Below are 16389 nucleotides of genomic sequence, written 5' to 3'. Positions count from 1 at the left end.
TGGGAAGTATGCAGTTTTGGATACAGCCCTTGATTAGCTGGTTCAGGTGTGTTTGATTAGGGTTGGCAAAACACTGCAGGACAGTGGCCCTTCAGGAACTGAATTTTACAGTCTCGTCTTAAAGGTACATACTAAAAAGTACCTTTAGTTCCATTTAAAAGGTTACCGCCCAAGTGAGAGTTATGTACCTTTCCAGTGTATATTTGTATTTTTTAATGAGTGCTTGTTGGTCATTTGCTGTCGTGAAGATGTGGGAGGGTTGGAAAATAGCATGAAGTGTATTTAAGGGCCTAACTAGTCCAACTGGAACTTAGATTTGACTTTTCAGAGACGAAGAAACCACGACAGGCAGGATGTATTTATCATCACAAGAATACGATCCCACTCAGTTTTGTTTTCCTGAAGTGAACAACTCATGTCTAAAAGGGACACATCATGTTTACACACAGACTGTGGTGTATCTTGTATTGGTGTCTGCAATGACTGTGACCATTCTAGGAAATTCGGTGGTCATCATTTCCATTGCGCACTTCAAACAGCTCCACACTCCCACTAACATCCTTGTGATGTCTCTGGCTCTAGCAGATCTGCTGCTTGGACTGTTGGTCATGCCTTTCAGTATGATCCGTTCTGTGGATGGCTGCTGGTATTATGGAGATGCCTTCTGTTTGCTGCACTCCTCTTTTGACTTGTTTCTCACATCAGTGTCTATTTTGCATCTTGTTTGTATTGCTTTTGATCGACATCAGGCTGTTTGTTATCCACTTCAGTATCCTACAAGAATAACCATACCTATTGCATGGGTCATGGTGATGATAAGTTGGACTATGATTGCAGTCTATTCATATGGTCTGCTGTACTCAAAAGCTAATGAGGAAGGACTGGAGGAATATATAGAATCAATATATTGTATAGGACATTGCAGTCTGTTTTTCAGTAAATTATGGTCTGTTTTAGACACGTTAATAACATTTTTCTTTCCTTGTTCCGTCATGATTGGACTGTATGTTAGGATTTTCGTAGTTGCAAAAAAGCATGTAAGAACAATCAGTGAGGCAAACCAGCATGATAATGAGAATGTGTTTAAAAGCTCTCGACGATCTGAACGAAAAGCAGCAAAAACTCTTGGTGTGGTCGTTGGTGCTTTTATCATTTGCTGGTTGCCATTTTTTATAAACTTTGTTATAGATTCTTTCATCAGCTTTTACACCCCACTTGCTCTCTTTGAAGTGTTTGTCTGGTTAGGCTACATTAACTCCACCATAAACCCCATCATATATGGCTTTTTCTACCCATGGTTTAGGAAAACCCTTGCTCTCATTGTAACAAGGAGAATTTTTGAACCAAACTCATCTGATATCAATGTTTTCACTGTTTGAATTAATATTTCAAGTCAATATTTTTATACTTACTGCAATCGTTTATAATAAAATGAACAAAGAACAGTGTAAATAACATGTGTTTTATTTGTGCAAAATTAAAAGATGATTTAAGTGACTCTGACTGGCAAAATAGGTTTACATGATTTCTGGAAAATCAAAAACAAATGCAGTCCATCTTAGTTTAGTTAGTGAATGTGTTAAGTGCAAATGTACAGAGGTGGACAAAGTATGCATTCTATTACTTGAGTGAAAGTGCAGATAATACTGGTCAAATATTACTCCATTACTAGTGAAAGTTGTAAATACTGTAAAGATTTTTCCTTATGTAAGTAAAAGTACCTAGGCATCATTTTATTATTGTTGTATGTAATACTTGCAGTACCTAAAAAAAAAGCCATGTTTTAGAGAAGAAGAAAATTCACCCACCAAGCTACAAAAAACGATTTGACGTCCTTGATAGAAATGTAGTGTAGTGAAAAGCACGATATATGTATTTCAAATTTAGTGAAGTTTAAGTCATAAGTTTTCCAGAAAAGAAATTGTTTCTAATTGTGTCAGAACTATTGTGGTATATCACCACCGGTGCTGAAGTATTTTGGTTCATGAAATAACATTCATATAGGCCCTACTAGGCCCAAAAACATGAGCAAAAATAAGTAATTCTGACACACTGTGCCTTATGTATAACATTAAATACATATTGCCTCCCAAATTATAAAAAAACATGATGGTCCAATCATTTCAAAATTTATGTGACATAAAAGATTTTAAGTCACATATAAAAGAGGAATGATTAAGGCACACATATTCAGTAGTTTATACATTCAGTATTATTCAACCAAATGTCTATAAAAGCCTTTATGAGCAAGGAATCCCTTAGCAAACTTGATAGTTCTGTGTTGAAATAGATTTCTGCATTTTAAAATGTCACCACAGAACACATATCCACCTCTGATCTAGCTAAGTAATTTACAGTATCAAATAGGAAAATAGTGCCTCAGTGCAAAAGGACAGTAGTAAACACTCAATTTTCAGATAAAGGCAGTTCATCACTGAATTCAGGGATGTCATCATCCAGTTCAAATTCATTTAAAATAGTATCTGTACAATAAAGTCGATGATATTGCTGGAAATTAAGTGTCCCCAACTAAAAAACCAGAGGTGACAAATATTTTTCCATGCATATTCCCATATAACCTCCAAATTGTTCTGGTAGGGTTTGTCAAGAAACAAATAGAAAATGTAATCTATTATTAGTTGAAAGTCTCCGGTCATTGCATTCAAGCATATATGTGACCCTGGACCACAAAACCAGTCAGAATGGTCAATTTTCTTTTCTTATTGAGATTTATACATCATCTGAAAGCTGAATAAATATGCTTTCCATTGATGTAAGGTTTGCTAGGATAGGCCACAAAACGTAAAGCACTATTTAACTTGACTCTGTTGTATTGTTGTTGTTTTTTTGTCCTAAAATGTGTCCCATAATTTTAGTTTATTGCTGCTTGTTTCCTTGAATAAGGTAGAATAGGGGGATAACATGCTCATTAACAAAATTAAACTCTTGCAAACATCCATTAATATTGTTTATGTAGCTGATGCTAATGTAATTCTCGGTCATGACCTGTTGTTTGCCTTTATATAAGCAAACTGGCAGTGAGGTTCTGCTTTAGGATTCTGGATCTGCAGTAATATCATAAACATGGGCCTTGAGCTTTAAAGCAGTGAAGACTTTCTCTCACTGCCTTGCCACTGGAATACAAGCTGTTCACTTGACTTTCATTTGAATTGTGTAAATGTGTTCATGTTCTTCTACATATCTGCAATCTCTGTGCTGACTGTGTGTGGAAATCAACTTGTCATCATCTCAACAATTTTCAAGCAGCTACACACACTGACCAACTTCCTCATCCTCTCACTTTTTACGTGATTATGTCTGTTCTTGGGTCTGTGCCACTCATTAATGTCATGCTTGTAGCTATTGATTGCTATTATGCTGTTTGTGAGCCACTCATGTACAGGTATGTCAAAAATTACAATTAGAAAAACACTGATGTGCATAAGTTTCCATCCATTATAATCTAGATAGATTTGTTAATTTTGTATGTAAGAATTCCCTCTGTTGCCTTGAGACAAGCTAAAGCAATTTCCAACAAGTCAAAGAAAAGGGCATCTCAGAAAAATCTCAAATCATTCTGGAAATCAACAGGTGAAAGCAACAAAAACGTCTCTAGGTTACGCATGTAACCATGGTTCCTGGATAGAACGAGATGCTGTGTAGAAAAACGTTATGGGGAACGCATCTAGCATGAGCGACTCTGAATATCATGTGTAATCTGTCCAATGGAAGAGCGTGACATCACCGGCGGGGTGACGTAAGTGACCAGGAAGCTATAAAGGCACGTGCCGCGCAGCAGGCATCAGCTTCAAGTACCAGCAAGCGCCGGCAGGGGATATGGCATCTTGACGCAGCGTCTCGTTCCCTCGAGGAACCATGGTTACATGCATAACCTAGAGACGTTCCTCTTCAGGTACTCGAGCTGCATCGAAAAACACTATGGGGAACGAGGTGCCCACGCTGCCAGACTACCAAATCCCTGCCTAGTATGTATCCAAAGAGCACAGCTTAGGACGAGAGAACTGAAGTGCCTGGAGTGACTGGCATGTCAAGGCCATAGAATCTTACAAAGGTTGAAGGTGTGGACCACCCTGCAGCATTGCAGATATCCAGCATGGACACACCTGCTAGGAAGGCCTTGGAGACCTCCATACCCCGAGCAGAGTGAGCCTTGACTCCCAACAGCGGGCGAAGACCAGAGGACTCATAGGTGGTGTTGATAGTCTCAACTATCCAAAGACCAGGAAAGCCCCTTTTGGGGGGACCGTAACACACTAGCAATTGGTCCGATTTTCTCCTTAGGGCAGCTCTGTGGACGTATGTGTCCAGTGCTCGAACTGGACACATACAGTTTAGCTTCTCTTGGTTGGGGCAGAAGGCCTGCAGCACTACAGGTTGTGGTGTGACAGAGGGAACCTTAGGAACATATGCCGCTCGAGGGTATATGAACGCTTTGGCCAGGCCGGGCACAAAGTCAAGATAAGTAGGGGCCACTGAGAGGGCCTGAAGATCTCTGATTCTCATCAGAGAGGTGATAGCCAACAGAAAGGTAGTTCTGAGGGTCAGATGTCTGCCTGATATGTCTTGTATTGGCTCGAATGGAGCTTTACAAAGGGCCTCTAAAACCACGACAAAGTCCCATGGGGGAATACGGGACCGTACTGGAGGTCTCAGCCTCAGCGCACCGCAGAGGAAACATGTAACTAGTGGGTGTCTTCATGCTAGGCTGCAATGGCCGCCATGTAAACCTTCAGTGTGGAGTGGGTCAACCCTGCAGAGAGCCTGGCTTGCAGAAACTCCAGAACTGTACCAACTGGGCAATTAGCTGGGTCAAGCTGACAGTCTCTGCACCATGAGGTGAAGAGTTTCCACCTCAGGGCGGGAGCTCTCATTGAGGGAGCTCTGGATTGGAGGATGGTCTCAACAACCTCGGTTGAGAGACCGGATGCTATGAGCTGTACCCCCTCAGGGGCCACACCCACAGCTTCCACAACTCTGGGCGAGGGTGAATTATTGTGCCATGCACCTGTGAGAGTAGGTCTGTCCTGATCGGCATCTCCCACGGAGAGCCTTCATTGAGCGAGACCAGATCTGCAAACCATACTCTGCCCGGCCAGAATGGGGCTACTAGCAATAGACGCACCCCGTCTCGGCATACTCTTGCCAGAACTCCTGGGAGCAGAGCAATAGGGGGAAATGCGTACAGACGAAGCCTCGTCCTGGTCTGTACCATAGCGTTCTGTCCCAAAGGAGCTGAATGAACTAGAGAGTACCAAAGGGGACATTGGGATTTCTCTTGAGTCGCAAATAGGTCCACTTGAGCACCTCAGGGTGCGCACCAATACATGACGACTGTGATGAGTGGGGTGGGCCGAGAGCCGTGGGAACGGAGCATGGCTGGTTGAGTGATTGGAAATGAGCGACACCTGTGACACTCACTGGTCTGGAGTCCCAAGGAGGAGATTGGAAGGATACAAAAGAGAGACGACAGTGAAGGACAAGAGAGGACCAGGCCTGGATTTCATTTTGTGTTTGGTTTTTATTTGTGCACGACAGTCGTCCGCGTGTTTTGTCTTTGATTTATCATAAAATTTTTATTTGAATGACTGCCAGTTCCCGCCTCCTTCTTCCCAATATTATGAAATTTGTAAAGCATTACACTGGTGCCGAAACCTGGGAGGAAAGAGGGACGTGCTGCAGAAGATCCCTCGCTGCTGTGGTGAATCCACAGTGCCAGCAGTCTGGCGCCGGGGACGCTCGAGGCTGTGGGCTGGAGTGAGTTGCCGGGGACGGACAAACTCGCTGCCAGCCGCCCGTGATGACACCATCCATGAGGAAGCAGAGGAGTCAGCGCCGTTCGCCAGTTTGTCACAAGTTTCGGAAAGTTTTTTTCGAGTATGGGTCTGTGTGACGTTAGATGGAGTGGAATTTCCTTATATGGGTCCTAAGGGCACTTCTGCCGGAAGAGCGCGCGCTCCCGTAGAGCAGAGCACTGAACAGAGACATTCACTGATCAGAGCGAGAGCGAAATGTCACAAAAGAAGTGTGTTTTTGGTTGCCAGGGCAAGACAACCCTTCACAGATTACCCCAAAAAAACAAAAACAGCATTAAGGGACCAGTGGATGGAGTTTATTTTTACAGAGCATCAACGGAGCTGTGCGAGTGTTTTTGTTTGTTCCCTGCATTTCGAAGATGCTTGTTTTACAAACAAGGCCCAGTTTGACTCCGGATTTGCATATCGTTTATTTCTTAAGGATAATGCAGTCCCAACGAAAAAGGGTCACGATCACGTGTTGGAACCGCAGGCGGTGAGTAAAACTGCTTCAAATATCTTTGTGTTGTTAACTTAGCAATTGGCGCGTAAGCACATCAAGAAAACAAAATGCGATGTTAAAACTGCACTGATGATACAATGAGAGGGCTGCTCCTGCCAGCATCCCTTAAAGTATATATAATTTCTCAGAGTGAGATTAATGTCATTATATTCCTCAGAATTTAATGCAGTCAGATGAGTAAACACAGTATGCCTTGTTGATACAATTCATATCTAACTTCTCATAGTCAGATAAATACTGAATTTAATTCCTCAGAATTAAATGCAGCTAACCAATCAGATGAGTAAACAAGGTCTGGTTTGGTGTAATACACGCGTTGCCTCGGCAGCGCACGAGCTGCTTAGTTACACAAACAGTATTAATCTCCTCTGATATAAATAGCTGCAGATGTGAGTTCACAGAGGAAGGAACCGTGAAAAAAGGCATTTGGTCAAGGCCGTTACTCGGGGGGAAGGACCGCAGCTCGCAGCTTCCGAACCCAGAGATCTGGCAGATCTGGTGGGTGAGGTAGGAGATAAGGACGCGCCCGTCTCCATACCCTCCAGTAGATCTATCTGCGAACCCAGCGAATGCAGGCGCCGCTCTGCTCCACCTCGGCGAAAACAGGACTGACACCGCGAGAAACGTTGGCGAAGACTCCCTCCCGAGAAGGATCGAAACGTCCACACTGGCTCGTACCAGTGCAAGCAGTCAGCTCCCTCAAGAGCTGAAACAGCATGCTTCGATCCCAGGTAAACCGCACAAAGACTGTGTGTATCCCCACTCGTGATGTAGCGAGGAACACACAATCTGAAACGCGATCTGGATTCACCTTTCAGATGTCTCGTCTTAGCTTTGCTCTTTGACTATTGCTTACTCTTTGAGGAGCTAATAGTGACAAACAACAATAAATAAGACTGACAAGACAGAATAACATGCACACACAGAGCGCTTGCTGAAAGACACGAAGCCTACGCCGGCTGTGCCACATGCCTTTATAGCTTCCTGGTCGCTTACGTCACCCCACCCGTGACGTCACGCTCTTCCATTGGACAGATTACACATGATATTCAGAGTCGCTCACGCTAGACGCATTCCCCATAGCGTTTTTCAACGCAGCTCGAGTTCCTGAAGTGGAACATTTCATTTGCTACATTCCCTGATATATGAGTATGCTTAAAGCTGCAGTAGGTAACTTTTGTAAAAATATATATTTTTTACATATTTTTTAAACCTGTCATTGTGTCCTGACAGTAGAATATGAGACAGATAATCTGTGAAAAAATCAAGCTCCTCTGGCTCCTCCCAGTGGTCCTATTGCCATTTGCAGTTACGGACCGCTCCCGGTAAGAAAACAGCCAATCAGAGCTGCGGTCCGTAACTTTGTTTGTGTTCAAAATGTAGAAAAATTTATATAATAAGCGAGTACACCATGAATCCATTTTCCAAACCGTGTTTTTAGCTTATCCTGAATCACTAGGGTGCACCTATAATAAGTGTTTATATTCAGACTATTTTAGATTGCTTCAGGGGTACCACTGCGGAGTAACCCAGTACCTTTGTGATTCGACATAAACAGAGAGAAGTAGTTCCGGCTACGAAGTTCTTCCGCATGATGCAAGCAGTTGCAAGCAAAAAATGTTTATAATATTTACAGTATGTGGCATATGGCAAGTGTAAAAATCCATTCCTGGAGGACCATTGTCCTGCAGAGTTTAACTCCATCCAGCTTCAAAAAACCTGGAAGTTGCAAAGAATCCTAAGAAACTTAGTTGCATTACAAATCACAATCTCTTAAATAGGTAGGTACTTTTATGAATAAGTAAATACTTCACAACTGCAAAAAGAATATGTTCTATAAAGTATGAATGTGACATACTTATTTTGTCACATTTTGTTTTTCACTTGTACAGTTGGGAAGTATGCAGTTTTGTATACAGCCCTTGATTAGCTGGTTCAGGTGTGTTTGATTAGGGTTGGCAAAACACTGCAGGACAGTGGCCCTTCAGGAATTGAATTTTACAGTCTCGTCTTAAAGGTACGTACTAAAAAGTACCTTTAGTTCCATTTAAAAGGTTACCGCCCCAGTGAGAGTTTTGTACCTTTCCTCTGAGAGTGTATATTTAAATATTTTAAATAGTGCTTTAAATTATTTAAATAGTGCTTGTTCGTCATTTGCTGCCCTGTGATGATGTGGGAGGGTCAGAAAATAGCATGAAGTGTATTTAAGGGCCTAACTAGTCCAACTGGAACTTAGATTTGACTTTTCAGAGACGAAGAAACCACGACAGGCAGGATGGATTTATCATCACAAGAATACGATCCCACTCAGTTTTGTTTTCCTGCAGTGAACAACTCATGTCTAAAAGGGACACATCATGTTTACACACAGACTGTGGTGTATCTTGTATTGGTGTCTGCGATGACTGTGACCATTCTAGGAAATTCGGTGGTCATCATTTCCATTGCGCACTTCAAACAGCTCCAGACTCCCACTAACATCCTTGTGATGTCTCTGGCTCTAGCAGATCTGCTGCTTGGACTGTTGGTCATGCCTTTCAGTATGATCCGTTCTGTGGATGGCTGCTGGTATTATGGAGATGCCTTCTGTTTGCTGCACTCCTCTTTTGACTTGTTTCTCACATCAGTGTCTATTTTGCATCTTGTTTGTATTGCTATTGATCGACATCAGGCTGTTTGTTATCCACTTAAGTATCCTACAAGAATAACCATACCTATTGCATGGGTCATGGTGATGATAAGCTGGACTATGATTGCAGTCTATTCATATGGTCTGCTGTACTCAAAAGCTAATGAAGAAGGACTGGAGGAATATATAGAATCAATATATTGTATAGGACATTGCAGTCTGTTTTTCAGTAAATTATGGTCTGTTTTAGACACGTTAATAACTTTTTTCTTACCTTGTTCCGTCATGATTGGATTGTATGTTAGGATTTTCGTAGTTGCAAAAAAGCATGTAAGAACAATCAGTGAGGCAAACCAGCATGATAATGAGAATGTGTTTAAAAGCTCTCGTCGATCTGAACGAAAAGCAGCAAAAACTCTTGGTGTGGTCGTTGGTGCTTTTATCATTTGCTGGTTGCCATTTTTTATAAACTCTGTGATGGATCCTTACATCAACTTTTCTACCCCACTTGCTCTCTTTGAAGTGTTTGTCTGGTTAGGCTACATTAACTCCACCATAAACCCCATCATATATGGCTTTTTCTACCCATGGTTTAGGAAAACCCTTTCTCTCATTGTAACAAGGAGAATTTTTGAACCAAACTCATCTGATATCAATGTTTTCATTGTTTGAATTAATATTTCAAGTCAATATTTTTATACTTAATGAAATTATTTACAACAAAATGAACAAATAACAGTGTAAATAGCATGTGTTTTATTTGTGCAAAATTAAAAGATGATTTAAGTGACTCTGACTGGCAAAATAGGTTTACATGATTTTTGGAAAATCAAAAACAAAAGCAGTCCATCTTAGTTTAGTAAGTGAATGTGTTAAGTGCAAATGTACAGAGGTGGACAAAGTATGCATTCTATTACTTGAGTGAAAGTGCAGATAATACTGGTCAAATATTACTCCATTACAAGTAAAAGTTGTAAAGAAGTAAAAGTACCTAGGCATCATTTTATTATTGTTGTATGTAATACATGCAGTACCTAAACAAAAAGTAATGTTTTAGAGATGAAGAAAATTCACCCACGAAGCTAAAGTAAAAATTTTCTATTTGACGTCCTTGATAGAAATGTAGTGAGGTGAAATTTGACTTAAAAGAAGATTTTAAGTCATGTATAAAAGGGGAATGCCTAAGGCACACATATTCAGTAGTTTATACATTCAGTATTATTCAACCAAATGTCTATAAAAGCCCTTAGCAATTTTAATAGTTCTGTGTTGAAATAAATTTCTGCATTTTAAAATGTCATCATCCAGTTCAAATTCAGTTCAAATAGTATCTGTTCAATCAAGTCGATGATATCGCTGGAAATTAAGTGTTTTTTTGTTTTGTTTTTTTGTCCTATAATGTTTCCCATAATTTGTTTCGTTTATTACTGATTGTTTAGTTGAGTAAGGTAGAATGGGGGATAACATGCTCATTAACAAAATTTAACTCTTGCAAACATCCATTAATATTGTTTATTTAGCTGATGCTAATGTAATTCTCGGCCATGACCTGTTATTTGCCTTTATATAAGCAAACTGACAGTGAGGTTCTGCTTTAGGATTCTGGATCTGCAGAAATATCATAAACATGGGCCTTGAGCTTTAAAGCAGTGAAGACTTTCTCTCACTGCCTTGCCACTGGAATACAAGCTGTTCACTTGACTTTCATTTGAATTTTGTAAATGTGTTCTTGTTCTTCTACATATCTGCAATCTCTGTGCTGACTGTGTGTGGAAATCAACTTGTCATCATCTCTATAACGATTTTCAAGCAGCTACACACACTGACCAACTTCCTTATCCTCTCATTTTCACGTGATTATGTCTGTTCTTGGGTCTCTGTCACTCATTAATGTCATGCTTGTAGCTATTGATTGCTATTATGCTGTTTGTGAGCCACTCATGTACAGGTATGTCAAAAATTACAATTAGAAAAACACTGATGTGCATAAGTTTCCATCCGTTATAATCTAGAACCAATAGATTTGTTAATTTTGTATGTAAGAATTCCCTCTGTGGCCTTGAGACAAGCTAAAGCCATTTCCAACACGTCAAAGAAAAGGGCATCTCAGAAAAATCAGGAAATCAGTGGTGAAAGCAACAAAAATGTCTCTAGGTTACGCATGTAACCATGGTTTCTCAATGGAACGAGAACTGTGTAGAAAAACATTATGGGGAACGCGTTTAGCATGAGCGACTCTGAATATCATGTGTAATCTGTTCAATGGAAGAGCATGATGTCACGGGTGGGGTGACGTAAGTGACCAGGAGGCTATAAAGGCACGTGCCGCGCAGCAGGCATCAGCTTCAAGTACCAGCAAGTGCCGGCAGGGGTGCCGGGGGTATGGCATCAAGATGCAGCATTTCGTTCCCTTGAGGAACCATGGTTACAGGCATAAACTAGAGACGTTCCTCTTTGGGAACTCGAGCTGCGTCAAAAAACGCTACGGGGAATGAGGTGCCCACGCTGCCAGACTACCAAATCCCTGCCTAGTGTGTATCCAAAGAAAACAGCTTAGGACGAGAGAACTGAAGTGCCTGGAGTGACTGGCATGTCAAGGCCATAGAATCTTACAAAGGTTGAAGGTGTGGACCACCCTGCAGCGTTGCAGATATCCAGCATGGACACACCTGCTAGGAAGGCCTTGGAGACTGACATACCCTGAGTAAAGTGAGCCTTGTATCCCAACAGCGGGGGAAGACCAGAGGACTCATAGGTGGTGCTGATAGTCTCAACTATCCAAAGACTAATAGTCTGCTTAGGGGGAGACCTTTTGGGGGGACCGTAGCACACTAGCAATTGGTCCGATTTTCTCCTTAGGGCAGCTCTATGGATGTATGTGTCCAGATCTCGAACTGGACACATACAGTTTAGCTTCTCTTGGTCGGGCTACTGAAAGGGAGGAGGGCAGAAGGACTGCAGCACTACAGGTTGTGGTGTGACGGGGTGCACCACAGAGGAAACATGTAACTAGGGGGTGTCTTCATGCTAGGCTGCAATGGCCACCATGTAAACCTTCAGCGTGGAGTGGGTCAACCCTGCAGAGAGCCTGGCTTGCAGAAACTCCAGAACTGTACCAACTGGGCAATTAGCTGGGTCAAGCTGATGGTCTCTGCACCATGAGGTATCCAAGAGTATGGTCACAACAACCTCGGTTGAGAGACCGGATGCTACGAGCTGTGCCCCATCAGGGGCCACACCCCCATCTTCCACAACTCCGGGCGAGGGTGAATTATCGTGCCCTGCACCTGTGAGAGTAGGTCTGTCCTGATCGGCATCTCCCACGGAGAGCCTTCGTGGAGCGCCACCAGATCTGCGAACCATACTCGGCCTGGCCAGAACGGGGCTACTAGCAACAGACGGATCCCGTATCTGCTTCATCACCTCAGGGTGAGCACAAACACATGGTGACTGTGACGAGTGTGGTGGGGCCGAGAGCCATGGGAATGGAACAAGGCCGGTTGAGTGATTGGAAATGAGCGACACCTGCGACGCTCACTGGTCTGGAGTCCCAAGGAGGAGATTGGAAAGATACAAAAGAGCGACAACAGTGAAGGACGAGAGAGGACCAGGCCTGGATTTTATTTTGTGTTTGTTTTTTGTTTGTGCGCTACAGTCATCCGGGAGTTTAGTCTTTGATTTGTCATTTAAGTTTTATTTGAATGTCCGCCGATTCCAGCCTCCTTCTTCCTGAGATTAAGAAGTTTGTAAAGCATTACATTGGTGTTGAAACCTGGGAGGAAGGAGGGACGCGCTGCCAAAGATCCCTCGCTGCTGGGGTTAATCCGCAATGCCATAGGCCAGGCGTAGCAGTCTGGCGCCGGGGACGCTCGACGTGGTATATATATATATATATATATATATATATATATATATATATATATATATATATATATATATATATATATATATATTTATTTATTTATTTATTTTATTTTTTTCTGTTTGGCGCTCTCTGCTGTACCTGTAGCCAGAAACTTCTTCAGCTTGTCTTACCATTTGTACCACGACATCCAGAGTGAGATCTTTAATTAGGTGTAATATTTTTGACAGGTCCTTGTCTCTAATTCCTACAACTAATCTGTCTCTTATGTTCTCTCTGTTAGCACCAAAATCACAGTTTTCTGACAACTCTTACAGTGAAGCAGGGGCGGATCTAACGGGGTGGCATAGGCCACCCTAAAAGAAAGCTTTGCCACCCCTGTTGCCACCCCAGTTGGCAGCAAGGAATTAAAGGTTATGACCAATGTGAAAATTTACGAGCGCGAATCTTTCGTGATTCGTGATCCCGCTCCGAACTCCCGAACTGACTCAAATGATTTGCAATCCCCAAACTGACTCAAATGATTCACGAACCCGCTACGAACTCCCGAACTGACTCAAATGATTCGCGAACCCGCTTTGAACTCCTGAACTGACTCAAATGATTCGCGAACCCGCTCCGAACTCTCGAATTGATTCAAATGATCCGCGAAGCCGCTCCGAACTCTCGAATTGATTCAAATGATTCGCGATCCCCATAACTGACTCAAATGATTCGCGATCCCGCAAAGAACTCCCGAACTGATCAAATGATTCGCGATCCCCATAACTGACTCAAATGATTCGCGAACCAGCTTTGAACTCCCAGACTGACTCAAATGATTCGCGATCCCAAAACTGACTCAAATGATTCGCGATCCCGCTCCGAACTCCCAAACTGACTCAAATGATTCGCGATCCCCATAACTGACTCAAATGATTCGCGAACCCGCTCCGAACTCCCAAACTGACTCCAATGATTCGCGATCCCCATAACTGACTCAAATGATTCGCGATCCCGCTACGAACTCCCGAACTGATTCAAATGATTCGCGATCCCCATAACTGACTCAAATGATTCGCGAACCCGCTTTGAACTCCCGAACTGACTCAAATGATTCGCGAACCAGCTCCGAACTCCCGAACTGATTCAAATGGTCCCCAAACTGACTCAAAAAATTCCTGCCCCCTTCTCGCCACCCCATCAATATTTTTCTAGATCCGCCTCTGCAGTGGAGGAATGTCTCAGCTTTTTCCCCTGGTCTTTGGGTTCGCTGGTGAAACTGCGCCCTCTCGTGTATTTATATTTGCTGCCCTGTGATGATGTGGGAGGGTCAGAAAATAGCATGAAGTGTATTTAAGGGCCTTACTAGTCCAACTGGAACTTACTAGATTTTACTTTTTAGAATCGAAAAAACATGACAGGCAGGATGGATTTATCATCACAAGAATACGATCCCACTCAGCTTTGTTTTCCTGCAGTGAACAACTCTTGTTTAAAAGGGACACATCATGTTTACACACAGACTGTGGTGTATCTTGTATTGGTGTCTGCAATGACTGTGACCATTCTAGGAAATTCGGTGGTCATCATTTCCATTGCGCACTTCAAACAGCTCCAGACTCCCACTAACATCCTTGTGATGTCTCTGGCTCTAGCAGATCTGCTGCTTGGACTGTTGGTCATGCCTTTCAGTATGATCCGTTCTGTGGATGGCTGCTGGTATTATGGAGATGCCTTCTGTTTGCTGCACTCCTCTTTTGACTTGTTTCTCGCATCAGTGTCTATTTTGCATCTTGTTTGTATTGCTATTGATCGACATCAGGCTGTTTGTTATCCACTTCAGTATCCTACAAGAATAACCATACCTATTGCATGGGTCATGGTGATGATAAGCTGGACTATGATTGCAGTCTATTCATATGGTCTGCTGTACTCAAAAGCTAATGAGGAAGGACTGGAGGAATATATAGAATCAATAAATTGTATAGGACATTGCAGTCTGTTTTTCAGTAAATTATGGTCTGTTTTAGACACATTAATAACTTTTTTCTTTCCTTGTTCCGTCATGATTGGACTGTATGTTAGGATTTTCGTAGTTGCAAAAAAGCATGTAAGAACAATCAGTGAGGCAAACCAGCATGATAATGAGAATCTGTTTAAAAGCTCTCGACGATCTGAACGAAAAGCAGCAAAAACTCTTGGTGTGGTCGTTGGTGCTTTTATCATTTGCTGGTTGCCATTTTTTATAAACTCTGTGATGGATCCTTACATCAACTTTTCTACCCCACTTGCTCTCTTTGAAGTGTTTGTCTGGTTAGGCTACATTAACTCCACCATAAACCCCATCATATATGGCTTTTTCTACCCATGGTTTAGGAAAACCCTTTCTCTCATTGTAACGAGGAGAATTTTAGAACCAAACTCATCTGATATCAATGTATTCACAGTTTGATTTAATATTTCAACAGTCACTATTTTTATATTTACTGAAATCATTTTTCAACAAAATTAACAAAGAACAGTGTAAATAGCGGGTGTTTTATTTGTGCAAAATTAAAAGATGACTTAGCTGACTTTGTATCCTGGCAAAATAGGTCTACGTGATTTTTGTAAAATCTAAAACAAAAGCAGTCAATCTTAGTTTAGTTAGTGAATGTGTCAAGTGCAAATGTACAGAGGTGGAAAAAGTACACAATTCCATTACTTGAGTGAAAGTACAGATAATACTGGTCAAATATTACTCCATTACAAGTGAAAGTTGTAAAGACTGATTTTAATTAAAAGTACCTATGCACAGTTTTATTATGGTTGTATATAATACTTGCAGTACCTAAAAAAAAGGAATGTTTTATAGAAGAAGAAAAATCACCCACCCATTCAAAGCTACAAAGCTACTTTGACGACCTTGATAGAAATGTAGTGTAGTGAAAAGTATGATATATGTCTTTCAAATTAAGTGAAGTTAAAGGCAAAAGTTTTCCAGAAAAAAAAATAATAACTTCTGATTGTGTCACAACTATTGTGGTATATCACCACTGGTGCTGAAGTCTTTTGGTGCAAGAAATAACATATGGCCTACTAGGCCCCAAAACCGCCCATTCATTCAGTATATGAGGAAAAACATGAGCAAAAATAAAGGAATTCTGGCACACTATGCCTAATGTATAACAATGAATACATATTGCCTCCCAAATTATAAAAAATGAGTTGAATTCTGATTTGATGGTGCAAACATTTAAAATATTAAGATTTTAAGTCACGTATAAAAGGGGAATGCTTAAGGCACACATATTCAGTAGTTTATACATTCAGTATTATTCAGCCAAATGTCTATAAAAGCTTTAATGAGCAAGAAATCCCTTAGCAGTCTTAATAGTTCTGTGTTGAAATAGATTTCTGCATTTTAATAGATTTTTATGAACCAATAATATTGATTCTTAAATCCTGAAAATCGGTCTTAGTTTGCTGTTCTCAAGTGATGCGTGAACAAACCTGTACTAAACATTAGCTGTTTGTAGTGTGTGCAGCCTGTCCAATAAATCTCAGTATTATTTTAAATACTTTCTGAATCTATTTCATC

At 41.5% G+C, this 16389-nt stretch overlaps 3 protein-coding genes across 3 annotated transcripts; all 3 read left to right on the top strand.

Annotated features, from left to right (window-relative positions):
- The first annotated feature begins 353 nt into the window (after positions 1-353).
- Positions 354-1379, top strand: LOC127984157 (trace amine-associated receptor 13c-like). Its single transcript, XM_052586673.1, has one exon. The coding sequence runs from the start codon at positions 354-356 to the stop codon at positions 1377-1379; it is 1026 nt and encodes a 341-aa protein (XP_052442633.1).
- Positions 1380-8592: 7213 nt separating this feature from the next.
- Positions 8593-9637, top strand: LOC127984158 (trace amine-associated receptor 13c-like). The gene has a single exon (XM_052586674.1). The coding sequence runs from the start codon at positions 8612-8614 to the stop codon at positions 9635-9637; it is 1026 nt and encodes a 341-aa protein (XP_052442634.1). The 5' UTR covers positions 8593-8611.
- A 4023-nt stretch (positions 9638-13660) lies between these two features.
- On the top strand, positions 13661-15307 carry LOC127984155 (trace amine-associated receptor 13c-like). The gene has a single exon (XM_052586671.1). The coding sequence runs from the start codon at positions 14224-14226 to the stop codon at positions 15259-15261; it is 1038 nt and encodes a 345-aa protein (XP_052442631.1). The 5' UTR covers positions 13661-14223; the 3' UTR covers positions 15262-15307.
- The last annotated feature ends 1082 nt before the right edge of the window (positions 15308-16389 follow it).

Source organism: Carassius gibelio, chromosome B20 (assembly GCF_023724105.1).
Source record: "Carassius gibelio isolate Cgi1373 ecotype wild population from Czech Republic chromosome B20, carGib1.2-hapl.c, whole genome shotgun sequence".
NCBI classification, from domain to species: Eukaryota; Metazoa; Chordata; class Actinopteri; order Cypriniformes; family Cyprinidae; genus Carassius; species Carassius gibelio.
The sequence above is the reverse complement of the archived record's forward strand: the minus strand, read 5'-3'. Positions and strand labels throughout refer to the sequence as shown.

What these genes read in the sequence shown, in the direction of transcription:
- LOC127984155 (XM_052586671.1), top strand. Translation starts at nt 14,224, where the DNA reads ATGACAGGCAGGATGGATTTATCATCACAAGAATACGATCCCACTCAG.
- LOC127984157 (XM_052586673.1), top strand. Translation starts at nt 354, where the DNA reads ATGTATTTATCATCACAAGAATACGATCCCACTCAGTTTTGTTTTCCT.
- LOC127984158 (XM_052586674.1), top strand. Translation starts at nt 8,612, where the DNA reads ATGGATTTATCATCACAAGAATACGATCCCACTCAGTTTTGTTTTCCT.